The sequence below is a fragment of the Thunnus albacares genome, chromosome 9 (genome assembly GCF_914725855.1).
Source record: "Thunnus albacares chromosome 9, fThuAlb1.1, whole genome shotgun sequence".
NCBI lineage: Eukaryota > Metazoa > Chordata > Actinopteri > Scombriformes > Scombridae > Thunnus > Thunnus albacares.
Window position 1 is genome coordinate 1,837,659 of NC_058114.1, and position 22,687 is coordinate 1,860,345.

Genomic DNA, 22,687 nt, shown 5'->3' on the forward strand with positions numbered 1-22,687 from the left:
TGTGTGTGTGTCTGTGTGTGTGTGTGTGTGTGTGTGTCTGTGTGTGTGTGTGTGTGTGTGTGTGTGTCTGTGTGTCTGTGTGTGTGTGTGTGTGTCTGTGTGTGTGTGTGTGTGTGTGTGTGTCTCTGTCTGTGTGTGTGTGTGTGTGTGTGTGTGTGTTTAGCATACACCTGACCTAAACTGGAGATTTTTAAATTTTTTTTTTCCTTCCCAGAATCCTTCAGTCTCGACCACCTGACCTCCGGCTTCATCAACTACGTCCAATCTGAGCACAAGGGGGCGGAGCCGACTGTCGACCAACTGACCATCAGTGTGAGTGACGGGCTGCATCGCTCCGCCCCCGTCCCCCTCTACATCATCATCAACCCGACCAATGACGAGACGCCTTCCCTGCTGCTCGCCAATTTCACCGTACGTACTTTTGACCGCTGTGGTGAATATTTCCTCCAAACGAGTGTTAATTTCATCCACAAAAACTATGACGGAACTTTTTTTCCTGATGAAAAATGTGACTAAAACTAAATAATAAGTGAACTTTTCAAAACGAGAACTACGACGATGCATTTTGTATTTTTCATCAACATATAAAAACGACATCATAACGAGAAAAAACGGCAGAATGAACTAAAGGAAGTGGAGTCACACACTGCAGCGCCTGATTGGTCAAACAGTCTCCTCCAGCAGCCAATAATATCTCTAATATAGGCTCCTATATGTGACGTGTCCACACAAAACCATCCTGAAGTCCAGATGACGTTTTACTGATGTTTTATTGAAACAAATAAACAAAAATGAGAGAGTCTGACAAGCAGCTGTCGCACAAAAAATATACAAAAAAATGCAAATAAAGTGATGAACAGACGATGGTGATGATAGTAACCATGGTGACGGTCAACAGAAACTATCAGAAACTCCCTTTGTCCATGTGTCAAGCGCCGTAAGTGACGCAATACGTGACGTCAATATTTAAACAGAAATAACAACATATTTTGGCTCCTACAGGCCTGTTTGTTCTACTTTTAATAAGAAGAATCTTCATTCAGTAACGTGTCTGTCAGTAGTTTTAGTTACAGATTTATGGACTAAATTCATCTACGATCCACTGAGACAAACTGAAAACATGCAGCAGCAGCAGCACAGTGAATGACAAAATCTAGACTGACCAACATTTAACTAAAACTAATGTCCCAGTGGTGTCTTTAGCTCCCCAGTCTCAATCCTGCAGTGTTTTTTAGTTCCTGTAGTGACTGTGTGGAGGTTTGGGTCAACATATACACTACAATATAAATCCACTACTCTACAGAAAAGAGCAATAAGAATATAAATATAATGAATTCATACAAACAGACAGAACCTGCTGCAGCCGCATTTAACTAAGAAACTAAAAGACTAAATCAGAATCAGTCAGCACAGCTCCGTCTAACTAGATATATTTGTTGTCCTGCAGGTGAAGGAGGGCGGGTTGAGGGAGTTGACTCCGTCCATCCTGAGCGGTTTCGACCTGGACGCCCCGCCGGACGTCCTGACCTTCACGTTGGCGGAGCCGCCGGCTCACGGCAGCCTGATCAACGGCATCTACGGCACAGAGATGAGCCGCTACAGAGAGACGGGAGCCGAGCTCCTGCAGAGGAGCCTCCTCATCACCTCCTTCACCCTGCAGGAGCTCCGACAAGGTGAGACATGAACTCAGGGATCATATATGTATCAACAAACAGCTCTGAATCCTGTAGAAAACACAGTCCGACTCCGGTGTTTCGGGGTAGGAAGACTAAATTATCCAAAGTGTAATCTGAGTGGATTCTGCAGGAAATGTTTCTAATCCAGAGACTTTAAAGGACCAGTTCACAATTTTTCAAGTGTGTTTTAAAGCAGCAGTCAGGTGTCTGTAATCATTCCTCCTGTTCATACTGGATATTAAAGATCCTTCAAATGTGCTTTCAATGGAAGTGATGGAGGATAAAATCCACAGTGTGTCCACACAGTCATTCAGTCCTTACAGAAAGGAAAAGGCACAATCTGGTACAAAATGTAAGAAAAAAATGTTTTAAGTTGGCTTAATAAAGTCAATTTTTGACGATTCTTTTACTGACAGAAAACAGTTTTCAGTGTGTAGTTTTGCGTGTTAAACATTATATTAGCATATTAGATTTTTTTTAATAATTACCTAAAAGTAGCTGCTGCATAACTGTTCATTCTCAGGACATTTCTTTCAAAGGGTGATATAAAGTTGATAGTAAACAGGAACTGCAGTCATTATAGAGTTTATATGAAACAATCTAATAAGTTGACATGTTAGTGACACATAAATCTGTCAGTGACTAAACCAACTGAACACTTTTTAAAGTTGTTTCTTATACTTTGTACCAAATGGCACCACTCTGTCTGTGAAATGTCCTGAAAACGAACCATTAAATACCTGAAAATTAATTACATTATAATGAAATTGGTCTTTTTGCCCTCCAGAGTGCTGACAATGTGGCTGAAATACACATTTTTTATGAAAGCACCACTGAAAGTTTTATTTTTACTTATTAAATTTCTTCCTCTTTTTCCTCCACCTCACTCCCAAATCTCCCTGCCCTCCCTTTCACCTGCCCTCCTCCTCCTCCTCCTCCTCCTCCTCTTCCTCTCTCTTCCTCCCCCCTCGTCCCTCTGCAGGCATGAAGATCGTGTACATGCACGATGACACGGAAACCCTGAAGGACGCCGTGCTGCTGCGGCTGACAGATGGCGTCCACACAGTCCAGGGGACGGCACAGGTCACCGTGCTGCCGGTCAACGACGAGAAACCACGACTGCTCAAGTACACACACACGCACGCACGCACACACACACACACACGCACACACACACACACACACACACACACACACACACACACACACACACACAGATGTGGATTTATGAGCTCACAGGAGGATTTAGTGTTTAATACTTGTTCACGTGACATTTCTGGAAATATGTGACTGTGAGGTTTGAGGTCAGGGTCACTGGAGTTTTATAGCTGCAGATATTTTTGTTTTGTAGAGGCTGATAGTCGACATCTGACTATTTACATCAGAGATAAAACCATCAGTTGATCAACTATTTTGATCATTTCAGTCATTTTTTTAAGTAAAAATGCCAAAACTTCACTGGTCTCAGCGTCTAAAATGAGAAGATTTGCAGCTTTTCTTTGTCATATATCTTTGTGAATTGAATATATTTGATATAAATCATTTGAGGACACCTTTTACTCTTTTTAACAATTATTTTCATTATTGATTAATCTGTTGATTATTGTCTCGATCAATCGATGAGTTGTTTGGTCTAAAACCCAAAGATCTTCAGTTTACTATCATAGAGACTAAAGAAACCAGAAAATATTCACATTTAAAGCAATAATATGTAATTATTCCACATTAAAATGTCTAAAAACAACTAGACCTATGTTATATATGTTGTTGAGTTGTGTACTTACATTATCCCAAATGTTTCCAACAATGTTCAAACTCAGAGAAATCTGTAATTTAATCAAAGTAACAGACCGTTTCATTTGGTCGCCTGTCGATGACGTCATACCTCCTCTACCAAAGAGTAAACACGCACCAGATGCATACGGCGGCGCTGTGTTTGTCTACCAAAGAGTAACTTACACACATACAAGATAATACATCAGCGTTGTGGTTGTTCCACACAAACTGTTATAAATGGACTTTTATTCAGTTTTAAGCCACATTTTCATGATAAATTTAGGTGGTTTTTAACTATATCTTTTAGCCGGAAGAAGGATTTTAATCATTGGACGTCTGGATCTTAAGTTATCAGAGAAATAAACTGGACAAACGTTAGCAGCAGCTCGGCTAACAGCCCCTCCAGGAAGTCCGGTGGTCACCAAACATCATCAGAGAAATATTGATTTTTTAAGTGAAACAGCTTTTATTAGTATTTTAACGATTTTAATCTGTGTGTACATTTGTTTTTGGAGAGGAGGAGACCTCTGCAGATAAGATAAATAAACCGAACAAGTGTTAGCAGCAGCTCGGCTAACAGCCCGTACCGGACGTCCGGTGGTCGCCGTACATCGTTGGAGAAACACTGATTTATTTAGGTATAACTGAAACAGTTTTATTCAGTGTTTTTACCTGTAATCTCCGGGTCCGTTTGTTCTGGAGAGGAGGAGACCTCTGCAGGTAAAAACATCCTGAATGATGAACACTGGAGTAATCCTATCCCGGTGAAGCTGGTTATTTAACGACGAAGACAACAACTCCCATGATCCCTTGCTACTTCACACCGTCATCACACTCCGTCTGTTGTTATTGTTTTGATTGAGACGCCTAGCGGCAGCTGGAATCAGAGAATTTGGACTTTTTTGTCTTAAAAATGACTCAAAACAATTAATAAAAAACAAAATAGTTGCAGATTGATTTAATAGTTGGCAACTAATTGATTATTTGACAAATTGTTGCAGCTTTAATCTTTTACTAAACATTCATGAGATCCATAATCACAAGCAAAATAATAGTTAGTTGCTTAAAACAAAATAAATTGCCTATAAATTGTATCAAACATCTTGTTTTACAGTTAAATTTGTTGTTTTATGTTGATTCTCTGTGACGTGGATCAACAGGAATTTAATGTAATTAGCAGAAGTGTCGTCTGCTGCTGCTGCTGTGAAATAATCTGAAATCCAGAGCAGAGAAACCCAGCAGGACGTGACGAGGTCGGGGGAGTCAACATGGGACCGGGGGGCGGGGGGGGGTAACCTGTGTGTGTGTGCACATGTGGCGGGTCGCCTTGCTTGAGTGGGTGACTACACAGAGAATCTGCGTATTCTACCCCTCCTCCTCCCCACCCATAATATTTTCATTTGAACGAGTGATTGGGAATTTGCATCCTTGACTGGGTTTCCTCATTCTGTCCCATCACACACACACACACACACACACACACACACACACACACACACACACACGTCCCTGTCCCCCAGATCAGCTGTGGGTGTGCGTGGGTGCGTTGGCACAGGCCGAGCTGGTACTGTAAAGGCCGCCGAGGTGGAAGTAACGTGGAGACTTGGCAGATGCCGGCTTCCTTGTTTTTGCGTTTCCTGCAGGATGGACGTGGCAGCTTCTCTCCTGCGTGGATTTTAGTTCCGAGTGAGGAAGCAGCCAGACGGTTTCTGATGTTCAACCCCCCCAACACCCGCCCCACCACCCCCCATAACATCCAACACCACCCACACCACCACCCCACATCTCCATGATCACACTGGAAAAACCTCCTGGCACTCAAACTTTCTTCCTGCTTGTATCACGTTAAAGGATCTTCCCATTCGATTCAATGAGAAAGTGTGTCCAAACCTTTGACTGGTACTGGTACTGGTACTGGGAGGTGTGGTGATTTTAACATTACCTGCTGTCCAGTATGTTTTTCAGTGATCTCGCTGTTCCTGGTATTTCAACCTGTTAAATAAAACTTCTGTAACTTTGGTTCAGTTTTTATACTCATGCTGATGTTTTGGTTGTAAAATTTAAAGAGTTGCAGAACAAGAACCTTTATATTTTGAGTATTGTGCATAAAAATAGGCGTGTTGGTAAGATGTTTAAGTGGTTTTTCTTTTTTCTTTCTGCCACAGGAATGTTTTCAGTAATCTGACGGATGTTTACATGAAAACACCAACATATCAACAAATCATCAGGAGAGAAAGACGCCGTAAAAGCTCATCAGATGGGCTGTTGTAACTCCATTAAAAGTCATGTGAATCAGCTGTTAGCAGCTTCCTGATGTTCAGACAACTATCATCACTGATTACTGTGATACTGAAGAATGTCAGCAGCCTCTTTTTTTCTCTGATCTCTAAAAGGGATTTATGGAGGTTTATTGGTGATGACATCAGAGATAATGAATCATCAGGGAGTCTAAGTCACACTGAATGACGTCAGTATGTGTTTCATGTCTGTGTGTTCAGAGAGTTATGACTCTGAGAAGGAGGAAGAGGCTTTTTGACTCTTCATCACCTCACACAGTATCTTTGCCTCACCTTCACTTTCCCCACCGTCCAGAACCATGAGTTCAATTATTTCATCCCTCACCTCCACCCGTCACGTTCATCCTGCCTCTGTGGAGTATGTTCAGTCTGGTTTAATGGGACTCTGGTTGGTGTGATTCATTTGGGCAGATCTGAATCCCTTTAGCTCAAACTCATCTTCACCGAGGGCCACATCAGCATAACTTTTAAATGTAACTACTCCTTAATGTTCAATAACTCTGAATGTATTACTTATTCAACTTACAAATATTATATATATATATTTGCATAGATGTAAAAAAAAAAAAAGTTTGTTTGTTGCTTTTTAATTTGTCAGGCTATGAAACCCACATGATCAACGATCAAACTATCCAAGAGAATAAAGAAAAATAACATCAAACACAACTTATTATTATTAATAACTTGTTGCTAATTATTATTATTATTATTATTATTATTATTATTATTATCGCAGTTTGCCTTTTAGTTCTTGGACAATTTGTTGTTTTTCTTGAAGGCTGTTTTTGGCATCCTCAGCTCTGTGTTTGGTAGATCGTTCTCTTTGACCACAGACGCCTCAGAACACAGAAGATGAACCGGTTTTTCTCCTTGAAGCACAAACATGTTTTCTTCTTCACGTCTTTCTTGCTTCCGTCTGCATCAGTTCTTCTCTTTCTGGACATTTTGGGCTCATTATTTATATTTCTCAATTCCACTTGTTGGGAAAATCACATTGATGTTGATACGTTGCAGTCTAGCAGCGGGATGCCGTCACCTCGTGGGTAACATAATCAGCATGCATTGTGGGAAATGTAGTTTTCGGTCAATGCCCGCTTTTGACTTTTTTTTTTTTTACAATCAGACCTTTTTCTCTTGCGAGCCACATGAAATGACGTGGCGAGCCTTGAGCTTGACTCATATGCTTTAGAGGAAGTGGTCTCAGTCCGGTCACAAACCAACGCTGGAGCGGTTCGTTCATGGCGGGAACGTGATCAGACGTCCATCTACATGGCTGCAAGTTTGAGCTAAAGGGCTCCTGTAGCCAGGAGCTGAGCTTAAATCAATAAACAGAAAAATAACCAACAACTATTTTCACTAGTTTCATATCTTCAGTTTTGAGGATTTGCTGCTTTCTTTGTCTCATGATGATAAACTGAAAACTTTAGTGTTGGTTGATGAGCATCATTCTGTGACCTTTATGCACAAAACAGTTCTCCACAATCTGCTCTATGTTCAATTTATTTTCTCACTACATAATATGAGAACTTCACTTCTCGCTGCGCTCCTTCAGTTTCTAATTGTTGTCTTCTTTGTTGGTGTTTCAGGAACGCAGGGTTGGAGGTGGACTCTGGCGAGCGCAGGGTGATCTCCAGCGTCGTCCTGGAGGCCGAGGACCTGGATACGCCCCCCGGCCAGGTGTACTACTTCCTCAACGCTGCGCCGCGCTTCGGCAAACTGCAGCTGAAGGTGCGTTTTATATATCTTGCGAGGATATTTAACCTGCTCAAACTAAAATAATACAATAAAATCCAGGAAGTTAAAAATCAGAAGTTGTTTTATCATCTGCTACTTGTCTGATCCGTGCGGCTCGTCTGCAGACGGAGTCGGGTTGGACCGAGCTGTCGGCCTTTCAGAACTTCACACAGGACGACGTGGAGATGAACCGTCTGTGGTACACGCACAACGCCGCCAACGCCGCCGGGTTCAAAGGTCACGACAGCTTCCGCTTCACCCTCAGCGACCTGGACAACGAGAGTCCTGCGCAGAGCTTCTTCATCTCCGTCCACACCGTGCAGAAAGGTCAGAGGTCAAATCCGTCGTAAGAAAGACTCAGAGTATAGCAGTGATGAGGTTGAATTCTTTAGACACTCTAATTAGAAATCACATATATTTTCATATTGTCCTCAGTTATTATTCTGACCAGAATCTTATCTGTTGTGATTTGCCGTCTCCACTTAAAGAGGACATATTCTGCACATTTCCAGCTCTATATTTATATTCTGGGGCTCTACTGGAATATCTTTGCATGATTTCCAGTTAAAAACTCCTTATTTATCTTCTACTGGTCCTTTATGCAGCCCCTCAGTTCAGCCTCTGTCTGAAACAGGCCGTTTTAGCTCCTGTCTCTTTAAGGCCCCGCCTCCTGATGAGCCCACTCTGTTCTGATTGGTCAGCTTTCAGGAAGCTTCCTCCGGCTCCGGAGGCTACGTAAACAAACTATAGTAGCAGGATTTCACTTCTTTTTCTCCTTCTTTACTCCAAATGTCAACTTCTCAAATCCATCCGTACATGTTGGAGCTGAACAACACATGGAAACACCTTAGCAACCACCTTAGCAACCACCTTAGCAACCACCTTAGCATGAGGGCAACATAATGGACGGCCTTTTATGGGCATGCGTGACGAACTGACATAAGCTTGTCGGCAAGGTAGAAAAAAACGTGATCTGAAATATGAGAGTGAGCAACACATGGAAACACCCTAGCAACCACCTTAGCAACCACCTTAGCCTTATGAATAAGCTTGTCGGCAAGGAAGAAAAAGACGTCACAAACGAAGCGTTCAGAGCAGGTTGAGGTCAAGTTTGGGATCTTTAACCATGTTTGACATCTGACATCAGAACAGGATATAAATAAACAGAAAAACACAAAAAGCACGATATGTCCCCTTTAACTCATTTATTAAAAGCAAAATATCACAAATGTATAAATATATAAAGGGTCAAACCAAAAAGAGCACACATACCTTTAAACAAAGTTAGAACATTAAGTTTTTACACGACAACAACAATAAGAAGAATGTGCTTCACACACAAACACACACTCTGACTCTGCACCTTCACACACCTCAGCCCTCTGTGGTCCCGCCGGCCGGTCCAGGTTCATACATTATTGAGCGTCCCCTCCCCGCCGCTCGCCGTGCCAGCTTTGCCAGTCGGGTGAACACGGCAGCGGCGAGGCCTCGGCCCTTCTGGCTCCGGGCCCTCTGATCCTGGAGGAGCCGAGGTGAGAAACGGTCGACCTCCTCAGCCGGTGAATAATTAACGGAGGGGAGGTGGTGGAGCAGCTGTGGAGTGGCGTTGGCTCGTCCCCCTCTGGGTGCTCCTCACTCCTCTGGGTTCTCCTCCTCTTCCTCCTCCTCCTCCTCCTCCTCTAACAATGCTCCAAACAACTGAGACACTTTGGCCTGTTTAGATGTGTCAGTTTGCCAAGTTGAACTTAAATCAGTTCTGTTCCCATCAGCTGTCTCTTTACTGTACTTTAAAGAGGTCATATTATGCTCCTTTTTGTGGTCTATTTTCAAACATTTGCATGTTTTTATAGTCAAAAAACACCTAATTACAGCTGTACAAACCATGAATGCAGCCCCTCTGTCTCATTCAGTCTAAATAATGCCCCTTTCTTCTGATTGGCTGACTGTTTTTTGAGTGACGCATACCCAGGCCAATCACAGGTAATGGATTGTAACCTACTGTAGCTTAGTAAAAGCAGGACTCTGGATAAAACTCACTAGTAAATTGTGATTGCCTTTGGAGGGCTGTGAAATGACAAATGTGTTTCCTGATATCCAACAACTGTGCAGCATTTCCTCCGTGTGTCTGTCTCTCTTCTGCTCCGCTCTGTGTGTGTGTGTGTGGAGGGGTTAAGCCCCGCCCTCAGTGAAACACAGAGAGCGGAGCAGAGGAGGGGAACAGTAGAGACTCTCACACTGAGCTGAAATGAAATGATAAATTAGATAGATAATATAAATAAACATATTTTGTTTCTTTCAGGGGGGGGCGCGGGGTCTCGTTTGGCGGGGCAGACGCTGAGCATACAGTTGAAATCTTACAGTGGTCCAAATGGCTGGTTTAAAGGCACAGTTTAGTTTCTGAATATGAACTGTGTGTCAGTGGACTGAGCGTTTTAATACTTTGACAGTATTTAAACAGCACGGCGACCTGCTTTATAATCAGAAAACAAATGGAAATCTCACTTTCTATAATATGTCCCCTTAAACGTGTGCCAGTCAGTGGACTCTTTCATCCAGAGTCTCTTTACAATATCAACAAACAAGTTTTTTAAAATTGAATGTTTATTTTACAGGTCCTTTAATTTTATACTTGAACTTCAAGGACATTTTACTGAAAAAGTGGTGCAATTTGTTACAAATTATGAGAAAAATTAAGAAAGTGTTAAGCTGGTAGGCCACAGCTCATTATATTTGGGTCCATATGCAGTTCTTAATTTGCAAATAAATAATAATAATAAATTAGATTCTTAATAATTCTTTGACGGACAGAAAAAAATACTTTTCTGTGTGTAGTTTTATGCGTCAAACTACATTTTAGCATTAAGTTGTTTCTTAAAAACACAATTTTTGAAACACTTTATTTTGTTGATCACTTGCTGTCCAGGAAAGTTTTTCAGTAATTTCAGCTAAAAGTAGCTGCTGTGTTTATTTCTCAGGACATTTCTTTATTCGAGTTTTTAAGAAACAACCTAATAAGCTAATATGTAGTTTGACACACAAAACTACACACTGAAAACTGAGTGAATATCGGTCAGTTAAAGAATTGTTAAGAGTCTAATTTAGTAAGATTTTTTGCAAATGAACAACAACATATGAATCCAAATATAATTAGTGGGCATCACTAGATAAACTGACTTAACTTTTCAAACATTTACAATAATAAATACTTGCAAATTACGCAGAAAATTTCCAGGAAAACAAAGTGTTACCCAAATTTTTGTTTTATTGATTTTTTAAATCTGATGTTCACCAGTTTTTTAACATTCAAAATACAGTAAATGTGAATGAATTTCCACATTTAGCAGCTAAACACTGCTCCAACCCTCCATAAACCATAAAGATTAGTTTAGTTTAGACATAAAAAAACATAAAACTCAATAATATATTTATCAAAGAAGAAAAACTTACAGAAGAAAATTAGAATAACCAATAATCATACTGTACGTGCCAATAATAAAATAAACACAAGATATATAAACATGTCAACTGCTAATAACAAACATATGATACAACTAAAGTCTCCCTCTTTGACCTTTGCCCTCCAGGTGACATAGTGCTGCTGAGCAAGGCAGTGCATCTGATGGAGGGGCAGCGCGTCGTCCTGAACACCGACATCCTGCTGGCGTCGGACTTGGCGGGACGTCCGGAGGAGCTGATCTACACGGTGTCCGTCCCGCCTCGTCACGGCCTCGTCCACGCCGTCCAGCAGCCCGGCGTCCCGCTGATCACCTTCACGCAGCTGGACGTAGCCGCGCACCGAGTGTGTTACACGCACGACAACAGCCACGACGCCCAGACCGACTCCTTCAGGTGAGACATCAGACACGTTACATTAAACAGAAAAGTGAAACCAATGTGGAAGAGCCTCAAACCTGCATTCTCTCTAACGGCCAGCAGGGGGCGACTCCACTGGCTCCAAAAATAAATCTGATTGTCTGGAAATCTATGAGACTTGGTTTATTACCTCATTAAACAGTTTCCTAATGAGTTTATGGTCTTAATGGATAGTTTCAAGTCTTCTTCAACACAGCGTGATGTTCATTTTGTAAATTATGGCCCCATTTAGAGTAAAATAGACGATAAAGCAGCGTCTGCTTTAGGTAGTAGTAGTAGTGACCTTAGTGAGGTGCTGTAGTTGGACGTTCTATCCTCTCGTCCAAGTATGGTCACTTCTCATCACTTCTGGCTCCAAAAAAACCAAGATGGCGACAGTCAAAATGCCAAACTGGAGGCTTCAAAACAGGAAGTCCACAAATCATTATTTTTATACAGTTTATGGTTACAAGAAGGTTGATCATTTTAATCTGTTTTATTTTAGAAACACACTGTATGTGACGCATTTTTGAGGCCGTTTCACAAACTCTTTCCCAACCCAAAGACAGCAGATGCTTTCAAACAATTAACTCTTTGAACCTGATTAATGCAATTTACATAAAAAACCTCATCTCTTCATATAAGAGTCTTTAATTCTAATAATTCTGAGACGTGCTGAACACATAGACGTCATAAACATGTCCAAAAACGCTTCTTATAACTTCTGATGTGGCCTCATAATCATGTTTACATGTTTTCTTCAGCATCAACAGTAACTCAGTGATAGATGTCTGTACATCCATAGTTACAGTGCAGACAGGAGCTGCTGGAGCTGAAACAACGTGACTTTATGGTGCAGAAAAACTGGGCTCAGGTGAACAGAAAGCATAACGGGAACTCAGAACATGTTGATGCAAAATGGAAGTAAAAATCCATAAAAACCCTGACACTTCTTTATCTGTTCATATACAGATATTTACTGTGTGTTGAAAACTTATAGACATACAGATCAAGTGCTTCTCACACGCCAAATGACGGCATATCGACGGCCGAAGAGCAAAACCTATACCCAACACATAATACACTGTTTTTGGATTATATTATTATATTATGTGTTAATACTGACTAGATATTAATGCCTCGCAATGTGCAGATAGGAGCTTTTGCACTTGGTGCAAGTTGGAAGAGGTTCTACAAGTTTGTTTTCAGGTAAAAAGACGTAGTAAATGTAATAGTTATTACATTGTAGTAAACTAGAATTCCTTAAATTCAGTGTGTTTGCTTCCTCGTCCGCTGGAGATGAATGTTCAGTGATTCGTGCTGTAGCCTCTCTACACATCCAGGGACTCTGCATTGTGTTTTTGTTTTGTTGTGTGACTTTTCTGTCACAACGAAGGGCGGGATTATCTTGATTATCTTGATTATCTTGCAGACAGATTGAATATGAGCATCCTTCCTTGTTCTCATCATCCAAAGTTAAATCCACCAATCAGGAAATTCTGCAGATAGGAGGTTTTGCGCTTTGGCTGTCTGTCGATATCTAAGTATCCTGCAAAAGGAAGTAAAGACCTCAAACCCAAAGTTTTAAAACATCATCAGTCATCAAACTCACAATATGAACAAAAACCAGATTTTCATCCAAATGTAGTGCAAACTATAACTTCTACTGTTATGTGAATGTTTGGAGTTGGTTCATCAAGATAAACAGTCGGTGGTGCTAAACTTTTACACCTCAGACAAGAAGAACTCAGGTTGTTATTTTGTTTTTTGCAAATTGAAAATGCAAATAAAAACTGGTGGATAGAAACAAACCTGTTAAATCTTTATTCCAGAGCTACAGGCTGGAGGCAGACACACCATCAATGATTGATTTTAATCAGTTTTAATATGTTTTAAATGCCTTTTATACTTTTTGTTCATTTCTTTTCCATTTTATCTGTGATTCAGGTTCTTTTTAGTGTGTCTGTGGTAGTTTTTAACAAGGTCCATTAAAAGTTTATGTATCCAGAAAGACATTATTGTGCCCAAGATGCTATTTTTGGTAAATAAGACAACTCAAAATAAATGTAGAATACAAAACTAAAGGATGGTGCAAACAACAGGCTAAAAATACATTCATAAAAAAATAATAGTAATAATTTGACCCAATATTTTAAGTCCATAATAAAAGACTTTACTAACAAAATCTGCACATATAAACCAGAGTAAGACGATTGTTTCTGTTGGTGTCGAGCAGCTGTTCTCTTTGACTTTGGCCCTCTCGGCTAAGTGAAGCTGTTTTGCAGCACAGCATGAAATTATGCACACATCAGAAGAATAAATGGCAAAATTATCTGCCTACATATTGTGAGAGGAGGATATTTCTGTCAGCACCGCGCCCCAAAAAAGTATCACACACAACATTTGGCCGACGAGAGAAAACTGGGCACCGAGACGAGAAGAGAAAAAAAAAACGTCAGTGTCAGGAGACGAGAGGCTTTTTCTGCTGCAGTATGTTTATCTGCTTTTCCAGCCAATTTGGCCGGCGGCAGGGTTTTTTTTTTAAGGGGGGGGGTGGTGTGTTGGTGTGTGTGTGACCTGGAGTGTGTGCAGACCCCGGGTTTGTCACCCAGACCTCTGTTGCCCCGACCGGCTGGCTATCTGGCTCTGAAAGACGGTCAGATCACAGCCAAGACTGAAAGACTGACAGACAGAAAAGCAGACGGACAGAGAGACGAGTGTTCAGGTAGGAAGACAAAAGCCTTCCAGAGATGGAATATGTAACATTGTTTGTCTGTTAAAGTGATGGCGTTTTACATTAATGATCTTTACAGACAGACATTAAAAGAAATAGTAGTTAAAATGTTGGATGAGGAGGAAGAAGAATTATTTTTACTTGAAATATTAACTTATTTTAGTGTTTTTAAGTCTTAAAGGACACATTTCATGCACATTTCCAGCTCTATGTTTATATTCTGGGGCTCTACTGGAATATCTTTGCATGATTTCCAGTTAAAAACTGCTTATTTATCTTCTACTGGTCCTTTATGCAGCCCCTCAGTTCAGCCTCTGTCTGAAACAGGCCGTTTTAGCTCCTGTCTCTTTAAGGCCCGCCTCCTGATGAGCCCACTCTGTTCTGATTGGTCAGCTTTCAGGAAGCTTCCTCCGGCTCCGGAGGCTACGTAAACAAACTATAGTAGCAGGATTTCACTTCTTTTTCTCCTTCTTTACTCCAAATGTCAATTTGTCAAATCCATCCGTACATGTTGGAGCTGAACAACACATGGAAACACCTTAGCAACAACCTTAGCAACTACCTTAGCAACAATCTTAGCAACCATCTTAGCAACCACCTTAGCATGAGGGCAACATAATGGACGGCCTTTTATGGGCATGCGTGATGAACTGACATAAGCTTGTCGGCAAGGTAGAAAAAAACGTGATCTGAAATATTAGAGTGAGCAACACATGGAAACACCCTAGCAACCACCTTAGCAACCACCTTAGCAACAAAGGTTACAGAACGGACGGCTGTTTGTGGGCATGTGCAAACATGGCGTCATCTCAAGGAGGAAGTAGAGGCACTGGCGCCGGAAGTAGGGGGGCTAAGGGCCATCAGGGCCATCAGAGTTTATTAAAGTTATTTTATTTGTGCATCAGACATGAAGATTGAGATAATAAACGTATTACGGTGATGTTAGATCTGTTTAGTGTCGTGTTCAAAGTGTTGAACAAATGTTTCTGGTTCCACTGAGGAAGATTGACTCAACAGACATGAGACCAACATGTTAAACTGCCATCAGATTAACGAAGGCATAAAGCGTCCCGCATCTGAATCTATAGTTGAGTGAATGGAGTCGAGTTGATAAAGAGTTTTAATACAGTTATCAGTCCCTCCAGGAAATTGTGATTTTGTGAGCGCAATAATTCACGCAAATTCAAGATTTCAGTTTTGCTAAATTACCACAACTTTTCCACATGAAACGGCCAACTCAACGGACCGCTCGTGGTTTTGAGCGATCGTGGCGTTTGGTGTGCTGGAAACTGATGTCATCGCGGCATTCAGCAAAGATTCAGGCGCATTCAGGTGGAAGACGGACAAATCTCACCTGCCAACAAAAACGACGCCATTAGACGAGCAACACAATTCCCAAATGTTCCCAAATGTTCTCAAATGTTCCCAAATGATCCCAAATGTTCCTAAATGTTTCCAAATGTTCTCAAATGTTCCCAAATGTTTCCAAATGTTCCCAAATGTTCTCAAATGTTCCCAAATGTTTCCAAATGTTCCCAAATGTTTCCAAATGTTCCCAAATGTTCCCAAATGTTTCCAAATGTTCCCAAATGTTCCCAAATGTCTCCAAATGTCTCCAAATGTTCCCAAATGTTTCCAAATGTTCCCAAATGTTCCCAAATGTTCCCAAATGTTCTCAAATGTTCCCAAATGAGATTTGACTCAGTCAGTCAGAAGAATACAAGCTGATGTTGTTCAGACAGCAAAGATGGACGTAATCTACCTCAAACATAAACATGAAACTATATTTTTATGTTAATGGATTTATTTTAATGACGTTATTGATGATTTTATTTGGTGCTAAAGTTTAGCTGAAAGTTTATTTAATAATTAATCCATTTATAATCAGGCTTATAAATGGATTCAAGTACAGTATTTTGTTTTTATATAACTTTGAGCCCATGGTTCTCATATTCAGAAAATACATTCAAAAATTATTTAAGTTATTTTACCACAAACACACATAAAACATCACAAACTGTATCGCAATTTTTGAGAAAAGTTGCCGCAAAATCAAACATTTCGGCCACAATAAGCACAAAAAAATTGCTGCAAAATCCTGCAGGACTGATGTATTTATATGTAACACTGAAAACATATTAATGGTGTTAAGATTGATTAGTGTCCATATTTGTTACAGTATTAGCTAGGGCTGTGCGATATGTCAATATATATCGTTTGACGATAGAAACACGTATATCGTTTCATTTTATGTTATATCGTTTATATTGTGGTGTCGCAAATCACACTTTTAACGGCAATATCTTTCGTCATTTGACGACGTTTTGTCCAGGAGTCCAACGAGGAGCTCGTACCTAAGAAAGGAGCTACTTCTGTCATATGGACGTGGGTTTGGGTATGAAAAGTCTGACACGGACCAGAAAACTGTATTTTGCAAATTATGCCGCGGACATTAGGCCCCCTCATCAAACTCAAACACCTCTTTTACCAAGTGAAAAGTGTGAATTGAAAATTTGCACAAAGGTTCATTCAAAATGTAATAAGAAACAGGCCTTTCCATATCTGTTCATTGAATTTACAGAAAATGTGCTGTATCAGCCCTAGCATTAGCTCAATAAAATAAATTGACGTGTGTTGTATTGGGACAGAGTTGGAGGCTCGGCTGTTATAGTGACTCAGGTGTGTCCACATCTGAATCACACACACCTGTGCAACGTGTGTGTGTGTGTGTGTGTGTTGCCGTGACAGCAGATGATGAATGGGCATTATTAGGAGAATAACAACAACGCTGGCTGGCCACAGACTGCCGTCCCTGGGCAAATGTGGCCGACACTGGAGCCAGATGTTACACCAGGACCTGCCTCTGAGTGTGTGTGTGTGTGTGTGTGTGTGTGTGTGTGTGTGTGTGTGTGTGGTGGCCGGTATGCTGAGGCCCGGGGCAGTTTGTCAGCTGCAGGGCTGAGAGGCAGATTGTGTTGGCAGAGGGCTGAGAGGAGGACAAAATCTACAACACACACACCTCATTTTTCAAGTCCACTGCACTGTCAGTTGTCACCACAGTGTGTGTGTGTGTGTGTGTGTGTGTGTGTGTGTGTGTGTGGTGTTGACGATCTGGTGAACACACACTAATACTCACCAAGGCTATAAATGAAAACAGGCCTTTATGTGAGTGATTGATGACTGACGCTGCTGTCAGTGTTACTGAAGGGAAAGTCATGAGATTAATTATTCTAAATGATTCATAATCAAACGACACCTCGAGTCGTATGTTGCTCTTATGACTTTTATATATTTCTCAGTGGAAAAGAAACTCCCTGCTCTTCATTCCTAAAATTAACAGAAATTTTTTCTTCTCTTCTTGCTCATTTTGGATCTCCAGCTTTTAGTCAAGAGGTTTTAGTCTCTGTTCAGGCTCCGTGGTACCAAACCTGCATCCTCACTGTGACTGACAAGATAGTTCCAGCACGAAGCTCGTCCTAAAACCACAAACTGTTTTTTTTAGCTATGCGAGCGGCACGGCTCTATGGAAGACAATGTCGGTCTGAAATACCTCAACATCTGTCAGAGGAGGAATTTCCTGACTTCTCCTCAAAACTGTTGCATTGGTTGCTATGAAATTTCATTCAGACAGTCCTGTTCCCCTCAGGATTGAATTATAATGACTTTGATCTCCTGACATTTCATGTAGCGCCCTCATCTGGACTAAATTTAATTTGGTTTATGACCAAATAGCTGCAAAACTAATAACATTCCCCTCAGCTGTGTTGTGTTTAGTGCTAATTAGCAAGTGTTAGCACCAAAAGGCTAAATTAAGATGTTGAGTCTTGTAAACATTATACCAGGTTAACATGTCATCATCTATGTCTAGTTACATTTCTGTACATGTACAGATTATATACTGTATATTCATGCAAGATTAAAAACTGTATAAATGTGCACAAACACATAATTTAATCTACTAACTAAACAAAGTGTGAACTATATAATACTGGAGTTAAAATAGAGTTACAATTTATGATTCTGATCTGTGGAAATAAAAAGATTTGTGACATCATTAAAGGCTTCACATACAAACTTTAATTCTGGATTTATAAACAGCTGTTATGACGACAGATTAAATGTATTTTTTTCTTCTTAGTTTCGTCGTCACCAACGGCGACTCGTCCCGCAGCGGGATCCTCCACTTCACCATCGAACACGGCGATCGCATCCCGCCGACCCTCAACCGTAACGCCGGCCTCCGGCTGCAGGACGGCGCCACAGAGACCATCACCGCCGACCAGCTGCAGCTCACCGACCCCGACACCGCCGTGGCTAACCTGAGCTACGTCGTCACGCAGCCGCCGCGCTATGGCAGACTGCTGCTCAGAGGAGTCCCGCTGCCGTCGCCGCCGCCGCTGAGGTTCACCCAGACGGACGTGGACGACCTGAACCTGGCTTACCGGCACGACCTGGGCAGCCTGGCGGAGATCGACAGGTTCTACTTCCTGCCAACTGACGGCAACAACAGAGGATACCTGGAGTTCGGACAGCTGAGAGAAGAGCCGGCTGTCTTTAACATACAGGTGAACCATTGTTAGTGTTTCCTAACTAGATTTTGGTGGTCAAAGGTCAAAGGTCAAGGTCACTGTGACCTCACAAAACACATTTTTGGCCATAACTCAATAATTCATATGCACACGCATGTCTAATAGGATAAAATGTTGAAGTGATGACATTTTAATAGCCAAAAGGTCAAAGGTCATCTTCACTGTGACATCATAATGTTCTGCAAAAACACTTTTCCGGCTGTTATTTAACGCCATAACTCAGGAGCAGGAGAGCAGATTGTCACTATATTTCACATTTGGTCGGATACTGAACTGGTGACATTAATCCTTGAAACTGTGGTGACTGTTTCATTAAATTCCTGTTAAAGTCTTCACCACAAATATTATATGAATCTGGACAGACTATAAACGGCAACTGGACTGGTCGGCAGAGACTTACAACCGTGAGACGGTATTTCTAGTTGTTGTTTGATAAAAACCGTATCTTCAGTTTGATGAGTTGGAAAATAAAAAAAAGTTGTGGAGCTAAAATGTAAAGTTTGTCCGGAGGGTCATTAAAACCTAAACGGTTCATCCTCTGAGGAGCAGGAATAACTTAAACACACAATATGTAATTTCAGCCGCTAGGCGTCTCAATCAAAACAATAACAAAAGATGGAGTCTGATGACGGTGTGAAGTAGCAAGGGATCATGGGAGTTGTTGTTTTCGTCGTTAAATAACCAGCTTCACCGGGATAGGATTACTCCAGTGTTAAACAAACGCACACGCAGATTAAAATCGTTAAAAAAATACTAATTAAAGCTGTTTCACCTAAAAAATCAATATTTCTCCGACGATGTTTGGTGACCACCGGACTTCCTGGAGGGGCTGTTAGCCGAGCTGCTGCTAACGTTTGTCCAGTTTATTTCTCTGATAACTTAAGATCCAGACGTCCAATGACTAAAATCCTTCTTCCTGCTAAAAGATAAAGTTAAAAACCACCTAAATTTATCATGAAAATGTGTCTTAAAACTGAATAAAAGTCCATTTATAACAGTTTGTGTGGAACAACCACAACGCCGATGTATTATCTTGTATGTGTGTAAGTTACTCTTTGGTAGACGCCATTGTAGCGGACAAACACAGCGCCGCCGTATGCATCTGGTGTGTGTTTACTCTTTGGTAGAGGAGGTATGACGCCATCGACAGGCGACCAAATGAAACGGTCCGTTACTTTGATTAAATTACAGATTTCTCTGAGTTTGAACATTGTTGGAAACATTTGGGATAATGTAAGTACACAACTCAACAACATATATAACATAGGTCTAGTTGTTTTTAGACATTTTACTGTGGAATAAATACATATTATTGCTTTAAAGCCAATTTGACAGCAATATAGCAATCCTGGAAATAGTAAATTACTGGAAAACTTGTCTTTAAAAGAGAACTGACACTCCTATAACATCGTCAGACTCATTATTGACAGTTTTTAAAAAAGGATCAAAATCGATGCAGCAGAACTCCACCTCAGCATGTTTCCAGGTGATCTATGTGTAAAAGTGGTATGCATTGTGGGTAATGTAGGAATAGTGGTAGTGGTAGTGTGTGGAATAAAAAAAGATGACATCTATGTTTCTGCTGCATCGATTTTCAACCTTTAAAGCATTGAAGTTTTTAATTTCTTGGCCAGAAGCAAATAAATGTAGTGGAGTAGAAAGTACAATATTTAAGTATAAAGTAGCATCACATGGAAATACTCAAGTAAAGCACAAGTACCTCAAAACTCTACTTTAGTACAGTACTTAAGTAAATGTTCTTAGTGACTTTCCACCGCTGTAGCTAGAGCCAGAGAAGAAGAACTCGACATCCAGCAGTTGAAATCTGCATATTTAGAAGATCTCATGTTTGTTCCCGTCGAGGCTGCTGGTTGATGTTAGAGGTGAAGCTGCTGACTGAAGTACACTGATAAATATTTGAAGCAGAGAGCAGCAGGTGAGCCAAGACTGACCCCCTCCACCCCCCCATTGCATGCTACCTGCTCACACACACACACACACACACACACACACACACACACACACACAGGCAGCCAGGTGGCTAACACGTTGGCCGGGCCGACTGTCCTGAGCCTCTGAGAGGACTGGAGGCTGTTTTCTGATAGGACGGATGTTTATGTTTATGTTTATTATATTTAAGAAGGGACAATGCACATGAATTAACATGAGTCCATCATGTAAATGTGCCGGATTTAGAAAATTACAGGCTAATTTTCATCTGCAGTTCCCCGGCAGGTTGATGGAATATAAAAAAGAAAACATACAAGATGAAGAGTAAAACAGTGACATAACCACACTACTCCAGATTATAACAGCATGTTTGATTTTACAGTAATGTTTTATAGATCTGGAGAAAGAGGTTCAGAGATGTGATGTTTCTTAGCGTTCCAGGTTTGTGCTGCTCGACTGTCCAAAGGTACTTTTTCTATGTGCTGTTTAATCCCTGCAGGTAGCTGAGGTCTGAAATGTGTGTGTGTTGGGTGTAAATGTGTATGACATGTACAGTAGGTGAGTGTTTTGCCTCCTGTGTGTGTGTGTGTGTGTGTGTGTGTGTGTGTGTGTGTGTGTGTGTGTTCAAAGACTTCATGAATATTTCACACTGAGGAGCAGAGGGATCCACAGTTCATCTGTCCGACGGCTTTTTTTTTTTTTTTTTTTTTAAAGTCACTAAAAAGATTCTTTTGAGAAGAAAAATGAATTCCTGATATTTCTCATATCAACTGCTGCAGGTGTCATAAAGTACAACAAGAAAAACACTGTGAAGAAATTAAATTGAAGTAAAAGTAAAAGTTTCCTGTCTGACTGTTTCAGTCACAGAAAGAGAAACTTGGAGGTAAATATATATATTTTTAAATTTATAATGATTTGATTATCAATTAATCTTTTAGTCAGAATAACGTCAGAAAACAGAATCTTTAAATGAACGTTGTTTTTGTCCAATAAACCGTCCAAAACCAAAATGTACTATTATATTAAAGAACCCTATTGTGAAAAGTTAGTTAATTATCACAATAATTGTTGACTGATGTCATATTATTTACTGATTGTTTCATCCAGCAACATTTTAATTAAATACTGTATGAACAAGTCAGAGGAAATGAAAGAAATTAAACTAAACTAAAAAAAAAAATCAATCGGGACAGTTTTAATAATCTGATAACTGATCAGTTTCAGTTTGACAGTCTGTGTGTGTGTGTGTGTGTGTGTGTGTGTGTGTGTGTGTGTGTGTTACATACTGTGGACAGATCAATAAGAGTCTCTGATCTGATTATTACACATGACAGGAGCGACCTCCGGTGGCAGGACGACAGAACTGCACGTCTGTCAGAGCCAAAGAGAAAAAAATGTTTAATCTGGACTCACAACAGAAATTCATTTTATTGTATTTTGTCAAGATTTTTGAGACTTAACTTACACCAAGAAGATTTTCAGTTTAATTGGCAGTTATATCTCTAAAATATATTATATTACTGAACTAAAACAAGGCAGTTGACAATGTAGAGATACTAAATTTGGACTCAACATCATTTCATAATGTAGAGAAAGTTTATTATCAGAGAGCAAAGCAGCAATATTCTCAACATATTAGTCTGACCATTTGACTGTTTTATACTTTTATTTTTATACATCTTATTTTTAGAGATTGAATATTTCTGTCTGATTGTTTTTACTCCTTTTATTCTGTTTTTTTCTGATTATAACCTAAATGTTGTTGAAGCATTTTATTTTACTTGTCACTGGAAAATATTTTGTTTAATTCAATGTGTAATTTTAAATTAGTATTATTAAGTTTCAAGTTCAAGTTTCTACATTGTTTCATCTCATTACACCAGTATAAGACAGTAAAAATCTTCTGTTTCAGCTCCTCAACAATGCAGTAAGAAAAAAAAAAAAATTTAAAATAATAAAAGCAATAATAAGAGATAAAAAGAGTTAATTTGTCCCCATTACACTGTGTATTTGTTTTACTTGTCATGTGTTTGTTTATCTAACATATCTATAACATATATGTAGCATTGCTGTCACATG

The 22,687-nt window shown here is 40.3% G+C and overlaps 1 protein-coding gene across 3 annotated transcripts in view; it reads left to right on the forward strand.

Annotated features, from left to right (window-relative positions):
* frem1b (Fras1 related extracellular matrix 1b) overlaps window positions 1-22,687 on the forward strand; it is a 63,602-nt gene that overhangs the window by 28,000 nt on the left and 12,915 nt on the right. For all 3 annotated transcript variants that reach the window (XM_044361445.1, XM_044361446.1, XM_044361447.1), the window contains 7 exons: window positions 215-411; window positions 1,448-1,673; window positions 2,659-2,803; window positions 7,336-7,477; window positions 7,609-7,810; window positions 11,068-11,332; window positions 18,208-18,634. In XM_044361445.1, coding sequence (XP_044217380.1) covers window positions 215-411; window positions 1,448-1,673; window positions 2,659-2,803; window positions 7,336-7,477; window positions 7,609-7,810; window positions 11,068-11,332; window positions 18,208-18,634 — 1,604 coding nt within the window. The remainder of the gene's footprint in view (window positions 1-214; window positions 412-1,447; window positions 1,674-2,658; window positions 2,804-7,335; window positions 7,478-7,608; window positions 7,811-11,067; window positions 11,333-18,207; window positions 18,635-22,687) is intronic.